This window comes from Eutrigla gurnardus (genome assembly GCF_963514095.1).
Source record: "Eutrigla gurnardus genome assembly, chromosome: 11".
Classification (NCBI taxonomy): Eukaryota; Metazoa; Chordata; class Actinopteri; order Perciformes; family Triglidae; genus Eutrigla; species Eutrigla gurnardus.
The window spans coordinates 23,219,700-23,244,801 of NC_139925.1; the positions used below are offsets into that span (position 1 = coordinate 23,219,700).

General features: G+C 41.7%; 2 protein-coding genes across 2 annotated transcripts; both read left to right on the plus strand.

The window, feature by feature from the left end:
• The first annotated feature begins 284 nt into the window (after window positions 1–284).
• On the plus strand, window positions 285–8,074 carry mtrf1l (mitochondrial translational release factor 1-like). Its single transcript, XM_084021032.1, has 8 exons — window positions 285–1,025; window positions 1,278–1,357; window positions 1,870–1,974; window positions 2,432–2,510; window positions 4,288–4,451; window positions 5,189–5,306; window positions 5,997–6,133; window positions 6,805–8,074. Exons 1-8 carry the CDS (start codon window positions 602–604, stop codon window positions 7,015–7,017), a joined length of 1,320 nt encoding a protein of 439 aa, XP_083877158.1. The 5' UTR covers window positions 285–601; the 3' UTR covers window positions 7,018–8,074.
• A 227-nt stretch (window positions 8,075–8,301) lies between these two features.
• On the plus strand, window positions 8,302–23,935 carry desi2 (desumoylating isopeptidase 2). The gene is made up of 5 exons (XM_084021721.1): window positions 8,302–8,918; window positions 16,574–16,646; window positions 16,802–16,895; window positions 17,779–17,920; window positions 19,947–23,935. Exons 1-5 carry the CDS (start codon window positions 8,871–8,873, stop codon window positions 20,220–20,222), a joined length of 633 nt encoding a protein of 210 aa, XP_083877847.1. The 5' UTR covers window positions 8,302–8,870; the 3' UTR covers window positions 20,223–23,935.
• Window positions 23,936–25,102: the final 1,167 nt, after the last annotated feature.

The window sequence follows — 25,102 nt, forward strand, 5'->3', positions numbered from 1 at the left end:
ATTACCGCCACCAATTGGTATGTGGAGTATGGATCAGGATCATTATTTTATAAAACAAATTACATCTAAAGAAAACGGGGTTATGTTTTCTCTATAATAGTAATAAGTCTAAGATATCAAAATAGTATTTGATAACTATTTCTTTCTTTCTTGTTTGAACGAGTCAAATAATGACGGATGGGAACCAGCGGGAGAACTCGTTCGCCTGCTGTAATTTTGTCTGCAGAAGAAGATGCTTATTCACTGCGCATGCGCCTCGCATTCAATATGTCTGCGCCCTTCAGTAAGGTGGGAATGGAACAATATTTTATGAAAAGCGTTGACAATCAGTTGCTAGACAGTCTGCAGACAATGTATGAGTGAAACTGGCTATCGGCACACCGGTGTTAACAGGATACATCTAGGAGAGGCATTCGGCCGTTTGTTGTTTGTTGTTAGATGGCATATTAGCTAACTTAGCTTCAAACCCCAGGGGGAGTTTTTTACTTTATTTTAGTCGACTGTTCCCTTCTGACTAGAGTGAACCATGTACCAAAGCCAAGTCACACCGGCGTCTGTTTATTCTGCCACACAGTCGAGCATTTAAACATATTCTTACACCATGGCTTACAGAAGAGCTGTCAGCCTTCTGCCCAGAGGAAATGAATGTGTCTTTAGTTTGTGGGGGCCTCGTTTTCAAAAATCACCAAATGTCATCAGGCAAGCAGTCACATTTCTTGCCGATACTCACCGTGGCAGAACCACCAGAACTCTTCACACCGGTACACCTTCAATGGTGGCCAAGCTCCTGTCGGTGGATGAGCTGTTTGCCAAGAGCTCTCTGCAGAAACACCTGAAGAAGATGGAGGCCGAGTACAGTGAGTGTTTGAGGGCAGCCAGCGGCAGCGTGACAGAGGAGCAGTGCAGTGAGGACGAACTGAGGGCCAAGAGGACCAAAGTGTCCCTGCTGGCCCCTCTTATCCAGACCATCAGAGAGCTGGAAACCAAAGAAAAAGAGATGGCTGAGACCGAGACGCTCCTGAAAGGTGAGACTTTATCACAAAGACGAGGTGGAGTCTGACTGAGAGTAATTGATGTAATATCTGCAATGCACTTTGGTCGACCATTGGTCGTGTAAAATGTGCTCTATAAATAAAGTTTGAGTTGAGTTGAGTACATATAATATAGATGAGAGATGCTGTTTCCCACGAAACTAAATGATTTCTGACGATAAAGAGATTTGTATCGTCACATCACACAACGGCATTTGTCTCTATGCTTTTTGTTTCTCCTTGCAGATGAAGATGCAGCCCTGCGAGAACTGGCGGAGCTGGAACGTGATGGATGTTTGCAAGATATTCAAGATCTTAGACAAAAGGTGGAACTGTAACTTTTCATTTTGTGCGACTGCACCATAAAGGAACAGAACACAAAGGAGGGTTTAAAATAATATCTTTATTTATATAGCACGTATCAAAACAGCTATTAAGTGTTTCACATAAAAACAAATATAAACACAGCAATAACAAAATAAAATAACTACAAGAACAACAGAGCGGAGTGTGATAAAGGTAAAAACTAATATTTTTAGCTGATAGAAGATCTGTGATATCTTGAGGTGTCAGACCATTAAGTGGCCTGGAAGTAATTAAAACAACTTTTCTTCAACATAATGGAAGTCAGTCTAAAGAGGCTGAAATCAGGCTGATGATGAAAAAAACAACATGTTTGTACAAGCTTATTAATGTGCTGTTGAAAGTCTTACAACAGGCTCGATAGAGTCAGACAGCTATCCAGTAGATGGCAGTATTTGAGTGTCACAATTATTGAATTGCCAATCACATTTTTATTGTTTATCTTTCTGTCTAATCAACCGGCTTCACCAATCAGATCCTGGATCTGTTGCTCCCTGAGGAGGAGGCCGATCTGAGCGACCTGGTCCTGGAGGTGACAGCTGGGGTCGGCGGTCAGGAGGCCATGCTGTTTACCACTGAGGTCTGGAGCGACTTCCTGTTCCTGATAGTCTTTATTTCATATTATATTTTTATAATTATACCTGGAGAAGAGAGTAGCAACATATTATATATCAGGATGTCAGTAGGACCTTCATGAAGAGAATGAATGAATCTTTGTCTGTATTTACATGCTTTCTCATCTGAAAAAGGTGGGTCTGTAAACATGAAGTTTAATGTTCAGTCTGCGTCTGAGCCCCCATAGTTTTTTTATTTTTTTATTTCTAACGTCCTCTTACCAGTCACTTTTATTGTTTTATTGTATGCAACAGTCTGTTTTATTGCCGTTTAGGAATCTTTTATGTCTTTAATTGTGATAAGGCAGATCATAACCCATCTGCCTTATCTGGAAAGCACTCACAGTCAACTCCTGTGTTTTTAAATGTGCAATATAAATAACCTGACTTCACTTGACTTGACGTGTCTGCTCTCCTGTGAAGGTGTTTGACATGTACCAGGGCTACGCTCAGCACAACAGCTGGTCCTTTGACGTCCTGGAGCACATGACCAGCGAAATAGGTCAGTCATTCTGTTTTTAAAAGTACAAATAAATGCATTTTAAAATCATCATAGATCATATCCCCGGTCATATTGTGCACCTATTTAACATTATATGCCGTTTTGTATGGCAGCACAGACGTCACACATGCAAAAAAACCTGTCCAAGTAAAACAAATCATCAAGGTTATTGGCTCCTCCCTCTCATCATTTGTATGACTGATGTTCTCCACTTAAAACCTTACTAAGGACTTTAAATATTCTGTAAATACCATCCTGTATAATGTGTGAATAGTGGCCTTTTTTTAACATTACAGCAAGACATCGAACAATTTAACAGCATTAACAAATACAAACATTAAGACAAGTATTGTATAGTCCACGACAACAGTTTATATTGAAGTGGGAGGTGCTCAGTGTTTCTGACATGTTTCTAACGTGTTTCTGGCGTGTTTCTGGCGTGTTTCTGGCATGTTTCTGACATGTTTCTGGCGTGTTTCTGACGTGTTTCTAACATGTTTCTGACATGTTTCTAACGTGTTTCTGGCGTGTTTCTGACATGTTTCTGGCGTGTTTCTGGCGTGTTTCTGGCATGTTTCTGACATGTTTCTGACATGTTTCTGGCGTGTTTCTGACGTGTTTCTAATGTGTTTCTGATGTATTTCTGGCGTGTTTCTGACATGTTTCTAACGTGTTTCTGACGTGTTTCTGACGTGTTTCTGACATGTTTCTGACATGTTTCTGACGTGTTTCTGAAGTGTTTCTGATGTGTTTCTGGCGTGTTTCTGACATGTTTCTAACGTGTTTCTGACGTGTTTCTGACATGTTTCTGACGTGTTTCTGACGTGTTTCTGGTGTGTTTCTGACGTGTTTCTGACATGTTTCTGACATGTTTCTGGCGTGTTTCTGGCGTGTTTCTGACATGTTTCTGACGTGTTTCTGAAGTGTTTCTGATGTGTTTCTGGCGTGTTTCTGACATGTTTCTAACGTGTTTCTGACGTGTTTCTGACATGTTTCTGACGTGTTTCTGACATGTTTCTGACGTGTTTCTGGTGTGTTTCTGACGTGTTTCTGACATGTTTCTGACATGTTTCTGACATGTTTCTGGCGTGTTTCTGGCGTGTTTCTGGCATGTTTCTGGCATGTTTCTGACATGTTTCTGACATGTTTCTGGCGTGTTTCTGACGTGTTTCTAATGTGTTTCTGATGTGTTTCTGGCGTGTTTCTGACATGTTTCTGACGTGTTTCTGACGTGTTTCTGACATGTTTCTGACGTGTTTCTGACATGTTTCTGACGTGTTTCTGGTGTGTTTCTGACGTGTTTCTGACATGTTTCTGACATGTTTCTGGCGTGTTTCTGGCGTGTTTCTGGCATGTTTCTGGCATGTTTCTGACATGTTTCTGACATGTTTCTGGCGTGTTTCTGACGTGTTTCTGACATGTTTCTGGCGTGTTTCTGACGTGTTTCTGACATGTTTCTGACATGTTTCTGACGTGTTTCTGAAGTGTTTCTGATGTGTTTCTGGCGTGTTTCTGACATGTTTCTAACATGTTTCTAACGTGTTTCTGACGTGTTTCTGACATGTTTCTGACATGTTTCTGACATGTTTCTGACATGTTTCTGACGTGTTTCTGGTGTGTTTCTGACGTGTTTCTGACATGTTTCTGACATGTTTCTGATGTGTTTCTGACATGTTTCTGACGTGTTTCTGACGTGTTTCTGACATGTTTCTGACGTGTTTCTGACGTGTTTCTGACGTGTTTCTGATGTGTTTCTGGTGTGTTTCTGACCGACCAGGTGGACTACGTCACGCCTCGGCCAGCATCAGCGGCCCTCAGAGCTACAAGAGGATGAAGTTTGAGACCGGAGTCCATCGAGTCCAGAGGGTTCCCAGGACTGAGAAACAGGGCAGAATGCACACCAGCACCATGACTGTGGCTGTTCTGGCCCAACCCACTGAGGTACATGAAGGGGGGATGTTCTCCTACAGGAATCATCACATTAATTACAAAAACAAACAACTGCAGGAGCATCTTGTTTCCCAAAAGGAAAACTTCACCCACATAGAGGTTATGATTTTAATATGGGACAGGATTTTTTTGTATTTACTAAAGAGAATATTGTAAGTCTTTGATAGTGTGTTATATGAGAGATGTGTCAATAAATAGTAATTTTAATTACATGGATAAGTAAGTTTAATAACTTCCTAAATAGTGATGATACAAAATGTATTATCATCATCATCATTGCCAATAAAATTAATAATACGTATGGAAAGGAGAAGAGAAATAAAACTAAATTATGTTAAAAATAACCTTGATCAAGTAACATACATAACTGACTAAATCAGTCAATTAATAATAATAAAAAAATAGCTATGTTCTTACCTGTAGAACTTTGATCATAGCACTGTTGTTCTTAAGGTATGTTTGCTGAACAGCTACTACTTCACTCAGACGAGGACCTAACACTTGTTTATATTTTTAGCTCTTACTTTATCGGCAATGATATGTTGTGGTTTCTTTGTTTCTTTCTTTTGACAAATGTACTTATTGTAAGTCGATTTAGACAAAAGCGTCTGCTAAATGACCTAAATGTAAATGTAATAACAGAGAATGAGTGATGAATTGAAGGAAGTGGGGGCCACGTTGAACGATAGCAAAACGATAAATAATGACTCTTTGTGTTTTCCTGTCAGATCTCTTTCACAATAAACTCGAAGGACCTGAAGATAGAAACTAAGAGAGCGAGCGGAGCTGGAGGTCAACATGTCAACACCACAGACAGTGCAGTCAGAATCGTCCATCTGCCGACAGGTAAAATAATATACATGAATAACTGTAAACTCCTTGAGTTGTAATAGATAGAAGATACTGTAAGCTATACGATACCTTTAATGTAGCTTGTTAAACAGTGACACACGAACGGACTGAAAGTGTTGTGTATATACAGTGTAGAGACATCTTTACATGTAAATACTGTACATAATCATGGATATCCATTCCATACACCAGACTTTCATTTATTTTTAATGTTATCCTAACTTTTACTTCTTTGCTTTATGTACTTTTAAGCAGATTGTAAGATGTGCCGAAAAAATGTATTCATATGTATTGTGGATGCAGTTTTGGCCAAATAAGGCTGATTATAACACTTAGCAGAAATCCACACGATAGTCGTTCGTTAAGGTTTTTAATGACATTTATAAATGTAGGAAGTATATACGAGAGGTTTTTTCACATAAACATAAAATGAAGATGGTTGATGTTTCTGTGTGAGATCAATGTTAGCTGAAGTCTGGTTTACTGATGTCTGTCTGCATAAGTCTGTCTTTCCCTCAAATTCTTCTTCTTCATCATGTTAACCACAGACCTTATTTCAGGCATCTAACCAAGAACACATTCAAAAGACACTTTGACTTAGAGACAACAGGAAGTGTAAAAATGCTGAATATGAAGAATAGGATATTTGAATTCTGAGTGTGTGTGTGTGTGTGTGTTCATTAGGTGTAGTTGCAGAGTGCCAGCAGGAACGGTCCCAGATAAAGAACAAGGAAAAAGCCATGAAGGCTCTGAGAGCAAAGCTGTACAGCATGAAGCTGGAGGAGGAGACCAGCAAACGCTACAACCAGCGTAAAATACAGGTGGGACGCAGTGAAATACAGTATATACAGTATAATGTCATCCATGTTATACTGCACAATCTACGGGTGGAGACATTCAAGTATAAACAAACCGCTGGGATACAGTGAGAGACACAGAATAAAGGCATCACATTATATTATATCACGCTCCCTCAATTCATTTAATTTGCACACAGGGCTAATGTATGTAGTATATAGTATATAGTATGTTATCCTATGTTTATATTGTATACTGTAGTTGTAGTTTGGTATATTCCTAGCATAATCTATTATATTATTTATATTGTGTATTCTACAGATAATTTGCCAAATTTGGGATCAATCAATCAATCTATTTATCGAGCTATCTACACATTCAAGCATAATATAAAATACCGGTGTGAAAAGTGATCCAGTCATCCAAGGTTCCAAAAGATTTTTTTGGACATATCCAGGACACTGAATTTCACTGTAAACTCTAAATTAAATTAATTATTAAAAAAGCTCCACACATTTGGATTTTTGCAGGTGATTTTTCATATTGTTAAGTGGAAAGAAAAAAAGAAAAAGGATTGCATGCAAAATAAAAGTAGAATGTACATTTTTAACAACCTTTTTAATGTTTTACATTCCATATTTTAAGACCTAAAAGAAAACCAAGGCCTAAACGTTTCTTCTTCTATCTCCTCCAGATGGGCACCAAAGGCAGATCAGAGAAAATTCGAACCTACAACTTCTCCCAGGACCGTATCACAGACCACCGTATCGGCATGACGCTGCACGACATCAAGAGCTTTCTGCTGGGAGAGGATCTGCTGGACGAGATGAACTCCTCGCTGCAGGAGTTCTCCGACCAGGAGACGCTCACTGAGCTGCTGGGAGAAAGCAACCAGGAGGGCTCATGAGTTTGGATCTGATGGGATGGAAGCGTCATGCTAAACACTGTAAAAGTGGGAATTCCTATTGTGGTTGAAATTCTGCAAGACAAACTGAGGGAAATGACCACGATGGATTATGTGGGTGACCAAGTCTTAATTCTTCTGACATGCAGGAGTGACGAGAACGACTATGGAGTGAATGTAACATATCGTTATTAGCTTACCCACCAATCAGCCAATTGGGCGTTTGCAGTGAGAAAGCTTATAAATAAGGTCATGGATAATATGCATGCTATCACAGCTTCAAGTCCTCGTTCACAGCTGCTCTATCTCGCTGCAAGACGGTCCTCTCTGATGGGGGAACTGCAGAAACAGACAGAACGTTTAACACAGATGTATTTCAAGTCATATGTAAATGTTGATTTTAATAGATAAATATATAAAGACCTCAAAAAATAAATAATTGAGACGCCCTTTAAACATCACATTTCATCTCCCCAATCAGCTGTGAACAGCCTCCACTCCTCTGGGAAGACTTTCCACAAGAACCTGGATCAGGTATTTGCTCCCATGCAGCCTGGAGAGCATTAGTGAGACACGATAACGTGATATTAGCCTACATGAGGATCTGCATTCCAATTCATCCCAAATGTGTTGGATGGGATTGAGTTCAGCTCTGTTCAGGACGGTCAAGTTCTTCGTATGGCTGCAACTAATGACTATTCTTATGATTATTATTGTTGAATCGTTTGTTTGATCTTTACATTTTCAGAAAATGGTTAAAAAAAAAGCCCAAGTTTACTTATTCAAATGTTTTGTTTGCCCAAACAACTGCCTACAACCTAAAGGTATTTCACTTAGACTAATGAGCAAATATTCACAAGTGAAAAGCTGGAACCAGTGAGTTATTACACAATACACATTTAGGGGTTTATTTCACCACTTTGTCCGTTTGTGTCTGTAGGTTTCTCCGATACTCACCAAAGTTACCATTAGAAAGTGCTACATTTGCATATTTAAACAGGCCATTTCAGAAAGCTTGTAATACAAAAAAAAAACGATTGTCTTAAATGTCAGTAATAAACTAGGGAAGTTTCATTCACTCATTTTTTTTAGAAGAGCTCCAAACAATTAAAACAGTCCCAAAACCAAACGTACACTGACGTTTGTCCACGTACTTATATTGCAGTTTCTCCTTTTCCAGGAGGAAAGCTGCTTTAATTGAAGAACTACATCACCCACAATGCTTAGAGCACCAAGCTGGATTAATAGAGTGTAGAAACCTCGTTCCACTCTGCTTGCCCACTCTCACCGTCCAGTCGACTCATATTCAGCCTGCCAGCTCCAGCGCTCCCGTTAGCTAGCTAATAAGAGCCTAGCAAGTCATCCTCACTGAGGAAATTATGCTTTGACACCTCAGCTGTATGTCGTTTTGCTGAATAATTCGTTTGGGAAAATGAATTTGCGATTTTTCCGCGTCAACTCGCCTCCTAGAAGACATAATTCCATCTGCTTTTTCACTTCGACCTCGGTAGCTGAGCGGGTTTAGCAAGTCGATTCCGTTTTGACAAGACTAGCTCATCTGTCCGCCGCTGCTGCTCCGTGAAGACGGGGGAGGAGGGCGGTTTGGACAAAGCCAGTCAGATGTTGGACGGTACAAATAGCATTGGAACTAAAACGTTTTTGGTTTTTTTTACACCTTGTTGTGAAATTGAATCATCAAGCTGATCGTCTGTCGTGAAGGTGCCAGGGATAAGGGGAGGAGTGAGGTCTATTTTTGGAGGGCGAGAGTTCGGATCTCGCTCCCGAGGAAGGAGTAGGGGGTGTGCGGGGGAGGAAGACCCGCAGAGAAGAAGGGACGTAGGGGGGAGAAAAGCCTGATGCCAGTGATGGCAAACGAGCCGATCATCCTAAATGTCTATGATATGGTAAGAAACGTGGGTGTTTTAATTTCTTCTTCGTTACTTTGAGTACTTCGGTTCAATAGTATATTGATTTGACCATGTCAACAATGGGACGCATCGCCAAACTCAATTATGAAAAGGGGCGATTTATATTCTCGCAGTTATTCAAAGATGGTTGTCAAATACATTTCCAAATAGTTATTAACCCACTCTTCAATTCGGCATACATTCACAACACCAAAATATGCTCATTTCGCCTTTGCTCCACCTTTTCCAGCAAAATACACAGTAGGACACCGCATAGAGATGCTGCACAACGTTTCCATGACATGAAGTGCTTTGGGAATGGGTTTTCACTATTTGTGTCATGCTTAAAGCGGTTTAAACCAGAGCTTTGTTGGTGTGTTCAGTGCAGTCCAGGCAGCACCAGGAAGACACCTGGAAAACAGTGCTTTCTAATGGGGCAGCAACTTTAACACAAACCCATCACACTGGTTCACTCATGTCACTTCATATTGGGTTTCAATCATCAGGACTGGAGCAAAACAGTCCTCGTTGGACTTGCTTTGCTGCTGCTGTGATAACAGCATAGCGACATTTACAGTTGCAGTGGAGTCACACTTTGTTTCTATGCATTTATCAGTCTGTGAACAAAACACTCTCACATTTTAGGATTTCACTTCACAAACAGGAAAGCGTGTGACTACAAGCCAAAGTGAAAGTAAACTGACTGAATTTCACCCAAAGTGCATTGCTACGTGTGTGGATCTGTTACAGTATGAACCAGTGGTTAAATAGGAGTCACTATGTTGTCACTGTGTAGTAGTGAGTCATATGGGTCCCTTTTGGTAGACAGATTTCATGTACAATGGGCATTGTCTTGTCTTGGGTAATAAAACTAGCGGAGGCATTGTTTTTGAGATAATAGCTTGGCGTAAATGTCCACCTGACGTTTGTCCTTTTTGTGGACCCGCAGGTGTTTGATCCTTTTAAATCCTTGTATACGTTTTAAAGGTCCAGATGATGTTGGATAGTTACTAAACTGGTCTCCTACAAAAAAATACAACTAAACTGCATTGTGAATTACGTTTCAAGGGAAATGTATTTTGACGTGGATTGCGTTTATTCTTCACAAATATCACAAATGAGTTTAAAATGAGTCTGTGGAAGTCCATGTAGAGAGGAGGTCTGGATGGTGGACAGGTCCAAAAACACAGGACTCTCCTCCTGCTCCTGTTTAACATGTATTTTGAATCTAATTTACTGCTGCTGTGTTGCCTTTTAGCTGATGGTCAATATGTCTTCACAGGCCTGAGGTCTGAAGGTTGAAGGCTGTTTTTAAATGCATTAACACTGAGAGCTACCAAGTGATTACACACTCCTTTGAGGGTCTGTACATAGTTGTTCATTTACAGTCATCATCTACAGTAGCATAACACACCGTGTGGAATCGGGGCTTTTAGAAGTGCACATTTATTCCCATAACTACACTACTTGTTCCATCCTTCCTCAGCCATTGATTCACGCTCTACTTTCCTTACTTCTTTTCTTCCGTCATCTCCCTCCTCCTCCCTAACTGCTCTTTCTTTCACATCCTCGTGTTTTCCACTTGACTTGTTGTCCACGTTAGTTTCTGAAGAGCTTTTATCTCGCTCTCGCTCTCGCTTCCTTCCATGTGAGCGGCTGCAGGGGCTGCGGCGCACTTTCACACGCAAAGCATTACAGAAGCTATTCATATCTAACACGTATGTACCTTGAATTTACAGTAACGGTCCCTCTGCTGCTTTCTGTTCCTTGATTCGTTGGTTTATTGAGGATCTCGGTGTGTGTGTGTGTGTGTGTGTGTGTGTGTGTGTGTGTGTGTGTGTGTGTGTGTGTGTGTGTGTGTGTGTGTGTGTGTGTGTGTTTTTGTGCATGCTACTGTGGGAACAAGATTCTAGTTGAACATAATGAGGCGATGGCATTCATTCATTCCTCTACTTCAACACTCACTCTGTCTAAAAATGGCATTAATCTTCTCTTTTAACTCTTTGTGTATTTCACAAATGGATATATTAGCTGATATTAGATGCATCATATTTGTTATCACTTTAGACTAATAAAATCCATTCAGAAGCTGGAACAAGAGAACATTTTGTATCATTTGTTAAATGCCCAAAAGGTTAATTTCAGTGATATCAGAATTGTTGCTGAATAACTTGTAAATTGACTAAGTGTTCCAGTCTAGTAAACAGACGTATTGTTCCCCAAGGAGGACATTTTCTCCCAGTACTGTACCATCTGATACATACATAGGCACACACAATAGAAAAACTGCACATAACTACTATATTGGCAAAAATAAGCTAACAAGCATTAGCAAGGTGCTACGTGCTACGTGCTACATGCTACAAAGAATGTGCTTTTGAAGCACAGCTGTGTGTTTCTGGATGACGCTGAACTCTCCACAGATTCTTAAGTCATCAGATGCTCCGAACAGGGCAGCTTATTCATCGTCTGACTGTTTGTCTCGGAGGAAGTCAGGAAGCTGCAGAGATGAGATAACAGCAGAGGTCAAGATTGTGGCGACACGCACCACAGAATCCCCACCACCATCTCAGATGTTCACGCCATGTGATGAACTGTGGCAATGTGTCGGGGGGCCGAGGGGCGCAGCATGGCAACCAGAGCATCTGTCATATATCTGACACTGAACATTAGCTCAACAGTCTGGTCACATGGCCAAGGCAGTGCATGTATGTGCACAATCAGTTTTGCTAGTTTTTTCCCCATTTACTGGAGCACTTCTGGCATATGACCATAGACTGTAGGGAGTGGACGTAGTCATGGTGACATCACCCGTTGGTTTGTGGACTACGGTTCGGAAGTCTCGAGTTTGCAACCAGGAAATGGAAGTGACCATATATTTGCAGTAGCACCGTGTCGATCACAAGGTAGACACACTGTAAAGCATACTCCCTTTTATGGTCTATTTGACTCTCAATGGACCCCAATTTACTAAATGAACATCATGGAGGAGAGCCAGAATGGAAGCTAAGCTAACCCAGCTATGACCTAAGGCTACCCCACTACCCAGCATGCTCCTGCCTGTCTGATGTTCAGGAACAGGAAAGTAAGATTGATGAAATAAGACTTTACCTGGCTCATCATTGAGTCATCCCAGATCAAGCTGATAGAGGACAGGACTCCGGTGGGACGAGAGGTGGACTCTGTGTTTACGTCAATGAGGTTTTGGTGCTCAAACAGAGTCAAAGTTGATAGACAATGTTTCCCTGATGTTAAATGCTTTATGTTATGATGTCAGCCAAGTTATGAGCCCTGATCATTGTTTCTGTTGCTGCTGTTTACTTTCCTTCCTGTTGCAAATTTCAAAAAAAGGCACTGAAATGTTGTCCCTAGTGAATGGACTCCAGCTGCATTTCATTGTGCACTCCTATGTAGCATAATGACAATAAATGATCCTGGAAAAAGAGAAATTCCCATTTGTATTTGAGGATCAATAGTCTCACGTGACTTTCGGGAATATCCGTGCAGACGCAAGCACAGACCTTTTCTTCTTCCATTATTCCCACTCTGTCCGGTCCTCCCCGCCGCCCTGCTCCCGTCTCTGCTAAGTGGATTTCCTGTCCAGCTCTGAGTGCTTTAGTACGCCACTCTAATGAGACGGCATTATCTGCACACCACCTGTCTGCCTGCCAGCCACCACCGTGGTCTACTGGCTCTGTGAGTGTGTTTTAGGGCATTAGTTTTAACAGGTTCACGTAGCCAGGTACTCAGGCTGCTGCCCCAAGAGCATCCGTTATGGATCCACTTCTTCTTTTGTGTCGTCTACTTCACAATTGTGTCAAGACGAGAGAAATAAGTTCATGAGTGCACGTTGTAGCAGGATTATTGTTCTCTGTGAACACTGATCCACTGCCAGTGTAGTGTCATGGACTAAAAGCTGGAAGCACTGCATGGCATCTGATGTCAAACACGAAGACAACAAGGAAACGCAGATGTCAAGCAGAAGCTCTCCAGTTGTTGTTGTTTTTTTTTTCTTTCTATTTTTCATTATTCTTGTCTAACATTTAGAGTTTTTTTCCGATACCAGTATCAGAAATGCCTCCGATACTTCCGAAAATGCTGGCATCGGATCGGCGAGTACTGGAGTCCAGGCACCGATCCGATACCACGTAATTGATTAGAAATAGGAATTTATTTACTGGTTAGCTCTATAGCTTTGACACAGTTCTTCTTCGCCTTGTTCTATTTAAAATTGAAATGCCTTTTTATTTTACAATATTTTGGCTGCACTTTTTTTAATAATTATTCCTATATTTATTTAGTTAAGTTGCTGTTGCACTACTGTTTTATACTGTTGTATTTAAAAATGAATGGCTTCCATTTGCTGTATTCATTCATGTTTCACAAAGGGTTTAACCTGAGCCAGGCCTTACCATAATGATAATCATATCACAGTCATACAGGCGTAGTATGATCTTTTTCTTCTTCTTCTTCTTCTCTTTTAAACACACTGGTATCGGTACTCTGTATCGGCCGATTCCCACAGCACGAGTATCGGAATCGGGAGGGAAAAATGGTATCGAACATCTCTGCTAACATTATTACATAGGATCCCATTAGATTTCGCATTCTGTTATTTGTTCTTTCACACAAGTTGTTTCTGTGTGTTTGTAATTCTTGGATGGCAGTAAGAAGAAAAGCCCTGTAGTTCTGAAATTGATCAAAAATATAACTGCTCAGCCTCTTAACCACTTGCCCTCACATGACCTCGCCTTGCAACGTCATTAGAAGACTGTGAGGGGGTTTGCTGCTTCTTCTGGCGAAACAAATTGGTATTTTGCTGTTGGAACGTCGGCTGCTCAATATAAACCCTGGGATCTATGAGTAAATGAGTTGCACAACATTTGAACTTAATCAATTTAACTTTTAGGCAGTCTGTGAAATGACCATTTTCATAAACCTTACACGAACAGACTCAGCTTAGAAATACATTTAATAGAGTAGACTGAACCACACAACCCACAGAAACATAAACATACCTTTCATCATAGCCAGAAACTGTACGAATAGAGCTCATTGTCGCATTTTCAAATTTCCAATGGTCTGTGAACAAGTCCTGTGTGACAAACACTAACTAACCATGCATGGCATTTCATCAAAATCACTGTATTCCATATGTCGAAGATATTCAACTTGTCTTCTTTATGATGTATGTGTTATGGACATGTTTGAATTCTCTGTACTTGCAGCCATGACTGTGCCATTTCCACTTGATAGAAATGTGACCGGAATGAAAATCACTGTGAAACTGTTTGAGGCTCAGAAGGTTAATCGCAGCCCAGCAAACACGTGCCAACATTTGGCTCACTATGTGTTTCTGGTTTGCTAGAGAGTCTCAAAGCAGTGAAGCGCACACTAAAACGAATGGTTGCTAATTACTCTGTCAAAGATTATAATCCCTACATAGCTCGTGGTGCGTGCACTCAGGCTGCCCTGTGCTGTGGCAGAGGCACGCTTTAACAAGCTTTGAAGTAACGAGGGCTCAGATAATAGTCTTTACTGCACCAGCGAGCGGGGGAGTAGCGTACTAAACTAGCAGATTAGCTCACTTAAAATGCCCCCCCCCCCCAAGACAGTGAGCTAGACAGCTCTTTCAAGTCAATGTGATATTTAAGTAAAATTCAACTTGTGTTTTTTATCGCGATCCACAATAAAATCGTCAGATCTCTAGACTTGAAGCAGTGAAGTAAACACCTTTTAAAGCGGCGTGCTATTAGCAGCCAATCGCCCTCACTCTCTGCTGATCAGCTGCTGTGAACGCAGATGAAACAAACAAACTCACTTCTTTCAAAGAGGAGATCAGCTGGTGTGAGGAATCATCTGTGCTGCCAGTGGCAATGTTAGAAATGAAATGTGACATGACTTTCACAGATAGTCCTCTTGAAAGGAACCAAACTCAATCCCCCGAGAGTGGACCAACAGAAAATTAATGTGACACTGTGTTACATTATATAATATTAATGTGAAAATATCTCCTTCAAACAACTGGATTTATTCAAGTTTCTGTCATGAGCACATTCCTCACTGAATCATAATCCAACTCAATGCAACCTTCATTAACGTTAGTTGTTAGCATTAAGCTCCTTTACCAATCAGGACTGCTCCCCACCGGCAGCTCCTGAAGAGTTCAACGTGGGTTTGCAGTTCACAATGTGGGTTGGCGTCTAGAAAGCGTTTCCATATTGCATATCTTTAAAGGGATAGTTCGGAATTTTGGACACCGGCTGAGTTGGACAATAGGTCTTATCCCTTTAATGAGTATCTGCCCATAAGGTCCGGCGGTTGATCAGACGGAGCATGGCTGACGGCAAGGTCTCGAGGCCTAAAATGCAATGAGAGAGAGCGAAGTGATTCTGGAGCGTGTTGTATGAATGAATGAAGTGCAATGTGGACTTGAAGTGAACCACATCAGACCACATCAGGAGATGTCTGATACGGGATGTTTCAGAGTTCTCTTGGAGTGTTTACATATAAACAGAAAAAGCTGACTAACTGTTCTGAATAGGTTTGGAGGGTGTGGAAACACCTTTAGTGAGACATCAGTTTCAATAAAATGATAAGTGGTGCTGATTTGGGATCGATGTTGGACAAAACAGTTTTTAAGTGAAGATGAAAAGGGACTTGCCATTAAAGCCATTCACTGGCTCCTGCAGCAACGTCGAGACATCAGTGACGACAGGAGGCGAGTCATCGTTAATCAAGCTTACATTCTGCCTAGCAACAGTGTGACCAATCACTGCGTAGCTGCAGGATGTCAGATAGACACACCAATGGAAAGATGTCATCAGTTCTGCTGCAGTTATTGATTGGGTGGGCCTTGTATGCGGCCTATTGTTGGTGTATCTCATTACCTCTCCAAATACCAGCGTTGGTGCAATGATGCAGTTGTTTCTACGTAAAGGTTAGGTCATACATGTCAGATTAATTCATGCTAATAGACAAATCATTTTCAGTTCATTGATGTAGTGGTCTGCTTTAGAGCTGAAACAGTCCATGAGTCAATTGAAGGGATTTCAACAGTTTTGTTTTGTTTTTTTGCTTAAAATGAAGCGTTATTTAGCGGTTCATAGGTGTCGGGCAATCAAAAGTCAATTTACCGGAAAGTTACTAGAAAATTGACGGATGAACCTTTTTAGAGGACTTTTTGTGAGGGAACAGTCTGGTATGTGAATATCACACAACCGTGACAAAATATATGCCATATGCATTCACAAAGACAAGAAAATGGCAAAGTTAAAAATCCCAAAAATGTATTATATAATAATATTAAAATGTTAATAACATAAATTGCCAAAGATTTTGCCAGACCTAAAAGCAGCAACAAAAAAAATAATATGCCATTTTTCAGGTCAAGATGGTTATTAGTGATCTTTTCCACTGTTTTTATTAGTCCAATATTAATGGTATAATAATTAGAAAAGCAGTCAATAAATAGTGGGCATCTTTCAATGAAAGCACCAAATATAATTTAGAGAGTTTCTGTTGGTGTTGATGCATTTTCAGAGGAATACTGTATATGTCTTTAAATGCAGCATGATAATAAGACTGTGTCCATTCAGACAGTGTTGAAGATATTGTATTCACTGTGTGTCTCTGACTCTTTCTGTCTTCAGTACTGGATCAATGAGTTCACCAGCACTCTGGGTATCGGAGTCTTTCACTCAGGGATCGAGATCTATGGAAGAGGTAAAGTTACCCAGAAATATGACACCACGTATATCAGTTGACTTCCTGTGGCTGCTTTTACCCTCAGACCTATGGCTGCATGTCTGGCTAAAACACATTTATCAGGCACACTTTTTACACTTTGTACTGATGTTTTTAATGTTGTGTGTGTTTAGAGTTTGCCTATGGCGGACACCCGTACCCATTCTCGGGGATCTTTGAGATTACACCCGGTGATGCAACCGAACTAGGCGACACATTTAAATTCAAGTAAGTATGAGATGTTTGATGTTCGTGTGCACAGTAGTGTTACATATATACTGATTACTACTGTGGTGACATAAGAGACAACATTAGCCTACCAGATGTCACTGCTGTAAAGTATCGGCGTGGTAGTATCAGAGCACCTTTATGACTACGAGTACAAGTACACAGCATCGGGCCGATACACGATGCTGGTATCGGTGTCGGTGCATCCCTAATTATAGGACTTGTAAATGTGTGATATTTCTCTCACATTAATGCTGTGTTGTTATTTTTTGTACTGCAGTTGAATTAAATTCTGTTGTGATGGCGAGACAGCAGAGCATTCAGTCAGTCCAATACGTTTTTGGATTCCCAGAATCCACCCAGAGTCTGTGTTTGTGTGCTGCTTTTTATTACTTCTGCTCTAGTTGATCTGCCCTGTGGCTTCAGACAGCATGCCCTGCACACACACACACACACACACACACAGGCACAGTCACACACACACACACACACACACAGTCACACGCACACACACACACACACACACACACACACACACACACACACACACACACACACACACACACACACAGGCACAGTCACACATGCTGTTGCCGTGCAGGCCACTAGACCACAAGTATGGATCATCTGGGACGAATGCCTACACATCACCCACTGTGGTGTCTCTATGCCAAATGCAAAGAGAGTGCTCCTCTGGTGCAAAACATTACATTAAGATATCCTTTGCTTTGAACTTAAGAGAAAAACCTGGTGACTTTAGGTGAGAAGTTGTGACGGTGAATCTATCTGGTAAATCAATTTGAAAGGAGCATTCCAGCATAATGTGTTTGGCCCATCTAACCCTAACGCATGCCTCCGCTCCGTTTCCCCTCTCGTCCTGTAGAGAAGCCATAGTCTTGGGCAGCACCGACTTCACAGAGGAGGATGTGGAGCGGATCGTGGAGGAGATGGGGAAGGAGTACAAAGGCAACGCCTACCACCTCATGCACAAGAACTGCAATCACTTCTCCTCAGCACTGTCAGAGGTACGTACACAGATGAAATGTTTGGACACTGTTTAACTGGCCTGTGTCCTCCGAGCAATATGTTGATATTCTGTATCATAGCAACCGAAGCTCTCAGGTGAAAAAACGCTGCAGTTTTCAACTGGGACAAAAAAAAACTTTGGACACACAGCTTTCCACAAAACTGTGTGTGATATTGCGATTTCTTGTTCGAATTAAGGTGTGTAAGTGTAGAAGAAAAGATGGTCCTCACTCCCCATGTGAATATACCTGTGTGTGCGTGTGTGTGTGTGTGTGTGTGTGTGTGTGTGTGTGTGTGTGTGTGTGTGTGGATGTACTTTCAATCAGCTTATCCTGGTGTGACTAATGAGCAGGGAGTCTTACAGTTAGCATCTAGCACCGAGATGGGGATTAAGAAACACTGACACAAGCCAAGACATGCAGAGCCAGCTGGCAAACATCCACAATACTACACACACATGTATAAGAGTTAAAACACATACACGGACACACAAAAATAAAACATCTTATCAATATTACACATAAAGTCAGACATTAACAAAAGAATATGAAGCAACAAACAGCTGATTTCATAGGGACAGCGTGATTCTCTTGTTTCCTGCCACCTCATTAATGGGAGTTAAAGGAAGACCGAGGAGAACGTCATTGGACACATTGATTTTTGTTGTCGCTTTGGAGATCAAGCACGGCAAGTAATTCTCCAGAGAGAGCATCCGATGTGACTCTGATGTCTGTCCTCTTTTAAAAGCACATTTTATCTCATTGTGTTGTTCATGTGAGACACAGACAGGGGTCGCCCACTACTCGCAGGTTGGACAATAAACCCCAAACTGCTGTGCACATGTAGAATTTAAGTTCGCCTTGAAAAAATACAAATACATTTCTTCGGAATTCTGAAGGTGTCAAATGTGACGGTAAGTTTACACGACTCTGTGTCTTGTGATCCGACTCTCCTGTCTTCATTTTCAGTCAGTGATTATTATACTACCATCACAAGCTAGCTGATCGACCAGGAACAGCTTGTCCTGTGACTGACCTGAATGCAACGCGACTTCTGCAGTTGCAGTTTATTTATTCTCGTCAGCCAAACATTATGGATTCCCTGTGTCTCTACTAGCAGAGGTACACTTACTCCTCCTAGTTGCGGGTGAGATCATCTGTGAAATTATCTGGAGGGCACGCCTCAGTGATTTGCATTTCAGAGAGCCTTCCTGTCACACTCTGAAGGAGGTGAGGGAGTTTCTGCAGTCTAAACAAATGCTTTCACACAAAACGCTTAATCAACAGACATTTTTGTGGTTCAAAGCAAATCCACGGTCCCCGTCTCCGCACGCATGTTAAAAAACGGCCCATCAGCATTTGACTGGGAATATCTCTTGGAAGCCACTCGTCCATAATGCTGCAAGAGCACTGAGCTAAGTGATGATAATTAGCTCTCACAGTGACAGTGTTGCTGCCTGTTCATGCATGTTAAAGCAACAAGGCGTGGCAGTCTCCAAAGGTCTGCCTAGAACCAGCCTCCTCATGTACCAGCTTGGTTGGTTATATGGAGTAACTGATGCCATAGAGGCACGTGGGACTCTGTGTGGTTGGACACGGGTCATGGCGTCTCTGGAATGTCTGTTTAAGAGGAAATGTGACACAGTTTCCAGGACATTTTTCATTTCGTTTGAATCACCAGAGAATGGCAGGATGCATTTACCAGTTCATTGTTTCATTTATTCCACAGCAGCTCAGCTGTACATGGAAAGACACTAATGCTGTGTTCACACCAAACACGCCTGCCGTCACTTCTGTGAGTTTGACCGCAGGATAATCTGTGTTCAAACACGTCACTCACTTTAGACGCCACTTACAGGAGGGCGGGCCTTACCTCCTTGTAGACGTCATTGTTTCATCAGCCCAGAAATGCCTGGAAACCAGAGCTGTCCTGCCTCGTTCATGCCCATTTCTCAGCGTGAAAAGTTTACTACGCATTTGAACACGGCAACAATCGCAACAAAGTCTTTCTCTTTCCTGTCCACAGATCCTGTGTGGGAGGGAGATCCCCCGCTGGGTCAACCGGCTGGCCTACTTCAGCTCCTGCGTGCCGTTCCTCCAAAGCTGCCTGCCCAAAGAATGGCTGACCCCGGCTGCCTTACAATCCAGCGTCAGCCAGGAGCTCCACGGAGCAGGAGAGCTGGAGGAGGCCGAGGACGCCGCCGCCACGGCCTCCCTGGCGTCCATGTCTCCCTGCTGTCCCTCGTCCTCCTCCAGCCCCTCCTCCCTGCCTCGTCATTCCCGCCACCATCCCCGCCGGTAGAAGCTGCAAGGTCTGCTGGGAGAATTGGGGGACTGGACTTGTGGTTACAGACACCGTCAGGTCACGGGATACCTACAGTCAGCCAGACTGCCCTCGAGCAAGGCACTGCTCGTGGTCCAGAGCAGCTGGGAGAAATAAGGCGGGATCATCTCTTAGCACAGCTTATGGGTTCCAACATCTCATCCAAATAATCTCTTTCATTATTTTACCTGCACTGCATTTACCAGCCGCATCCAGATGTCACCAGCAGTACGTTGGTGGATGGTGCTAATCCCAGTCATGTGGTATTGATAAGTGAGTGATTTGAGCAGATGTTCGGGCGTGTCCAAAACCACCCAACAAGCACATGTGATAGAGGATACTCGCACCTTTTGGGGGGTGATTGGAAGGATAAGAGAGAAATAAATCAAATCATTTAGCTTTTTTATAGAGTATAGAGTGGTAAATAGGGCTGGGCATCGGAGGAAAATGTTCACTACAGATAACACAATGATACTAGCGATGCATTATGTGAATAAAAAAACCTTGTAGCCTTTTCATTTGTAGACCAACTATGTTTCTATAAATGATTACTGCTCGTTTCTCTACTTTATGTAAAAAAGGTTATAATGTAAACTTTCAGTTTTCTTGAAATGACAGTTGATCGTGTAAACAGTCTCATTGTGAAATGCACGAGGTAAATGAATGAAACATTCATTCTACAACCCCACCAAATTCAGTTTTTTATCAGTTGATACTCCAAATATTTATGATCAGTTATGATGAGTTGCATGTTGGTCCTCATCAAGGATGAACATCCGCTATCTGGAGCCTTCCGAACAGAAACAGATTTTAAATACCCACTAGCTAATCGCTGGTTTTAACCCGGATCTGCGACTGGTAAATGTGTACACTGCAGCCACGTCATTGAGATGTATTTGGCTGATAACATTTTGGAGGCAGTTTGGAATCTGCACACTTTGCCTCAACATGCTGTTTGTGCATCAGGACGTCAGCATTTCTCTCACAGCAGGCTGGATGAAACGACAACCAGCTTCATAGACACAGATAAAGTGATCCAACACACCTGATGGATTCACTTCCAGGTGATTTTTTTTTCTTTCTTTGTCCCTTCGTTTTTGGTTGTTTTAAGGTCAAATCTGTATCAACAGTTGTCTGAAGCAGCTCCTGGTCATCATGGGATCATCATTTAAGCCAGGTGCTTGGATTAGAGAAGACTTGTTACCAGAAGGGTTTGAATCCAACAGTAAACCAGAGTGAATTGTTTCTCAGCAGCAACTGCCATGGTGCCTTTGAGCGAGGTACTTAACCCACAAGTGTTCCAGTGACCAACGGGAATAGACTGGTTGTACTGGGCTGCTCCCACTTGTCAGTGTGTTCATCCGTGGTAAAGAGAGTAATTCAAGACTGAAGTTGACATGAAGGCTGGTGATGTCTGCCCGTAACGGTGTCTCATCTATTCATCTATCATTACAGGTGTGTGGAAAGAAAGCGTGACTAAACCTTCTGGCCAACGTGCCTCTGGAACCAGTGTAGCATCCCAAACGCAGCACAGGCATTCTCACGTTTCTGTGGAGTTGAAGTTTAAACCATCAGACTATAACGACGTCTGGTGAATCAGTGTTATTGACTTGTTATTGACTGTGCTTTCCTACACTGTGACAGGAGTGTGTGGATGAAGCATTCATTGTTCAGTTGACTCATGTAAGGGCCGGCTAGTTAGCTGGCTAACCAGCTAGCTTGCCTGCTTACTCCTTGATTTCATACGGTTACTTTGTCACGTAGCTGGACTTCACTGTTCACTTTCACGATGGCCCTTTCAATAAGCTTATGCTAAAGAATTGCTAATGTGAATCGCTAGTGCTAATCACTAGCATGCTGACTATTGTTATGAAAATGTTGAGGTTAGTGCTACTGACCAAATACATTCGCTTCTCAAACGATTTGAGTTGACACGCAACACTGGGATATTTGTATGATAGCGGTTAGCATTAGCGATCCACAGGCTAACTGAAAGGGTCAGGGCTACTCCACACTAATCCACCTCTCTGTGGGGATCCGGCTCCATAGTGAACCAGCAGAGTTTCAGTGCAAGACTTTGCACTTAAATGTCAATAATTGAAACCAAATCAATCAACAACACCACTAAATACACAGATCCATTGTTTTTCGGCTGAAACAAGTGGTTTGAGGGTTTAGTCACTCTACACAATTATCTTTCTGACATCTGTTCCAGGTAGCGATGATGCACATTTGTGTTGATTCTGAACATCACAGAACTGTTTTATTTCAAGCGTTTCTACTTTGATTTTATGTGTGGAAAAACTCATGACGTTCTATCATCTTAAAAAATTATGATTTTACACGAAGAAGCTGCTTTTCCCAAACATTCTGAAAATCTGTATATGTTGTCAACAGCAACATAAATGCTGCATTGTGTGTGTGTGTGTGTGTGTGTGTGTGTGTGTGTGTGTGTGTGTGTGTGTGTGTGTGTGTGTGTGTGTGTGTGTGTGTGTGTGTGTGTGTGTGTGTGTGTGTGTGTGTGTGTGTGACGGCCCAAACAAGAGCAATGGATGTGTTGCGTCTCTCAGTCGATTTGATCTGTTTTGCTGGAAGTCTGGACTACACACACTAGTATTTCTATGATTCATGGACTCTGGCCTTTATGTTTGACAAACTCAGGACTCCAAAAGGCTTTGTAATATAATCCTTTTAACTTTTTTATCCCACGTTTTATGTTTGTGTTGTTGCTTTTTCTAATGCAGTAGTCACTCCGTGGAGCTTTTCAAGAAAAAGCCGCCACTGTGGCGGGGCACTTTTATACTCCTCTTTGATAAAAAAAAAAAACAAACAACAAAAACAAAAGAAGAGCTTTTGTTTACAACCTGGGTGTTTGGATGTTTTCCTGTCTGTGCATGAATGTGTGAGCGTGTGTTGTGTTATAAATGGTCGGTATCTACGATCTGCCAGCTGGGCCAAATGTCCAGACATACACCGATAACTCTGCAGGAGAGATCCACCTTAACAAATGTAGCAGTGTTTACAAGGTCAAACCATTGCTGCATCGTCTTCGTTGGATTTCTTTAAACCAAGTTTTGTCCTTAAGGTAAATTTAAGACATGTTCAGTTACATTACTTTGGTGCAGAGGCAGATAATTGTGCAGATCTCAACTACTGGTTAACAGTTTTAACAGAAGCAGTGTCCAAGCAACAATGCTGCCATTTCTCATGAAACCAGCACATTTGTAATTTGGAAAGGACTTACTTTAGTAAGTCTGAAACTTTACTTTGATGCACAGACACACACTTCCTGCTCACGTTAGCGCCCTCTGCTGGCTGCTATCCGTACTGTTACTTGTCTGTGGTTCTCCACACAGACACTGAAGTTTCCCTTAACCTTCACAGCTCCACACGATTATTTCTGTCCGTCTCATCAAACTAACTGTCCACCAGCTGGAGCAAATAGTTACTTTGTGTTCGTATCTCAAGTTTACCATGACTGAGGCCAAAGACAGCTATGACGTCTCTTTTTCTGTTAACCATTGAATTGTCATCACAGCGTCATGTCATTATATTCACTAAATGCGTGGGCTATGAATCTCGATTGGGAAACTTCAGCTATTCAAATCCCAGAAGAACTGACTTCACAGTGAACATTCACAACGCCTTCAGAGGAGTGGACCCCATTTGTACCTTGTTGTAAAGTTATTAAAGAAAATTATACAATCTGTGACTCTGTGTCATGTCTGTTTGGATAAATACATTCACTGTTGTCCTTTATTTTCCTTCTTCTGCACACTTTAAGCTGCAGTCACTGAAAACCGAAAATGGCGCGCACCCTACAACAGATCCAGACCCGGCCCCAATATTCCCTTTATAGATCACAGTCCAGCTGCCAATGAGAATGGCTGAAAGGAAACGTGACGTGGTGCTACTTTTTGAGTACAGCAAGATGCACTATTTGTGACAAGAAAGTGTCAACACAAGTAACCTCTTCAAACATTTACAGTTTTTCTCAATTGCATGGGCACAATTCTCAAGTGATGCTGAGTATTTAATACCTGGGTGTAAACTTCCAAACCACAGGACACTGATTGACAACAGATTTTAATTTCTCATTCTTTCAAACAAATTGCAAATGTTTAACGTATATATGCAAAAGAGTAAATACACTTATCTACAATTTGCACCCAATTCACAATTGAATATATCTTGCTGATCAAAATTGATTACGTTGATTCAGTAGTGTTCCCTTCAAAACCTATGAATTATTTAATCATGTAAGTCATCACATGCACAATAGTCCATTCAATTGTCGAAATCTGTCAAGAATTATATACCTTGAGTATAATCACCGGGCTCCACTAAATTGGTAAATCGTCTGTCAGGTGAAACTTGAACTTCACAAATGAATGCAGAGTTTCTCTCAACTGACACTAACCAACCACACATTATCTCAAGTTAGCTGACAGGCTATATTCATGAGTACGGCTGTTGCCAAACATATTTATAGAGCGCGACAACAGAATAACCACAATTACTGAACATGGAGGAACCTGGTCATGTAAATAACAGGGGCAACTGCCTGCTGGAGGTTAGGACTCGTGGTGGTGTCCTGTTTATTTCCCTGGTTTTGCAGGTCTGAATTTCCAAAGACACAGAATGTGGGAGGCTTCTGTGCCCCAGCTACACACATGCATACATTCACATTTTCATTGAACTATATTCGGATGGGAGACTAATGACCTGTAGGAAATTGTACCTGTTGCTTTGGAGGATGGTTTAAAGAGCAGAACACTGGATATTTTTAGCTGGGGCTGAGATTTAGAGGTAGACAAATCTTGCAACGCTGATTTTGGACACAGAATGTAATGGACACA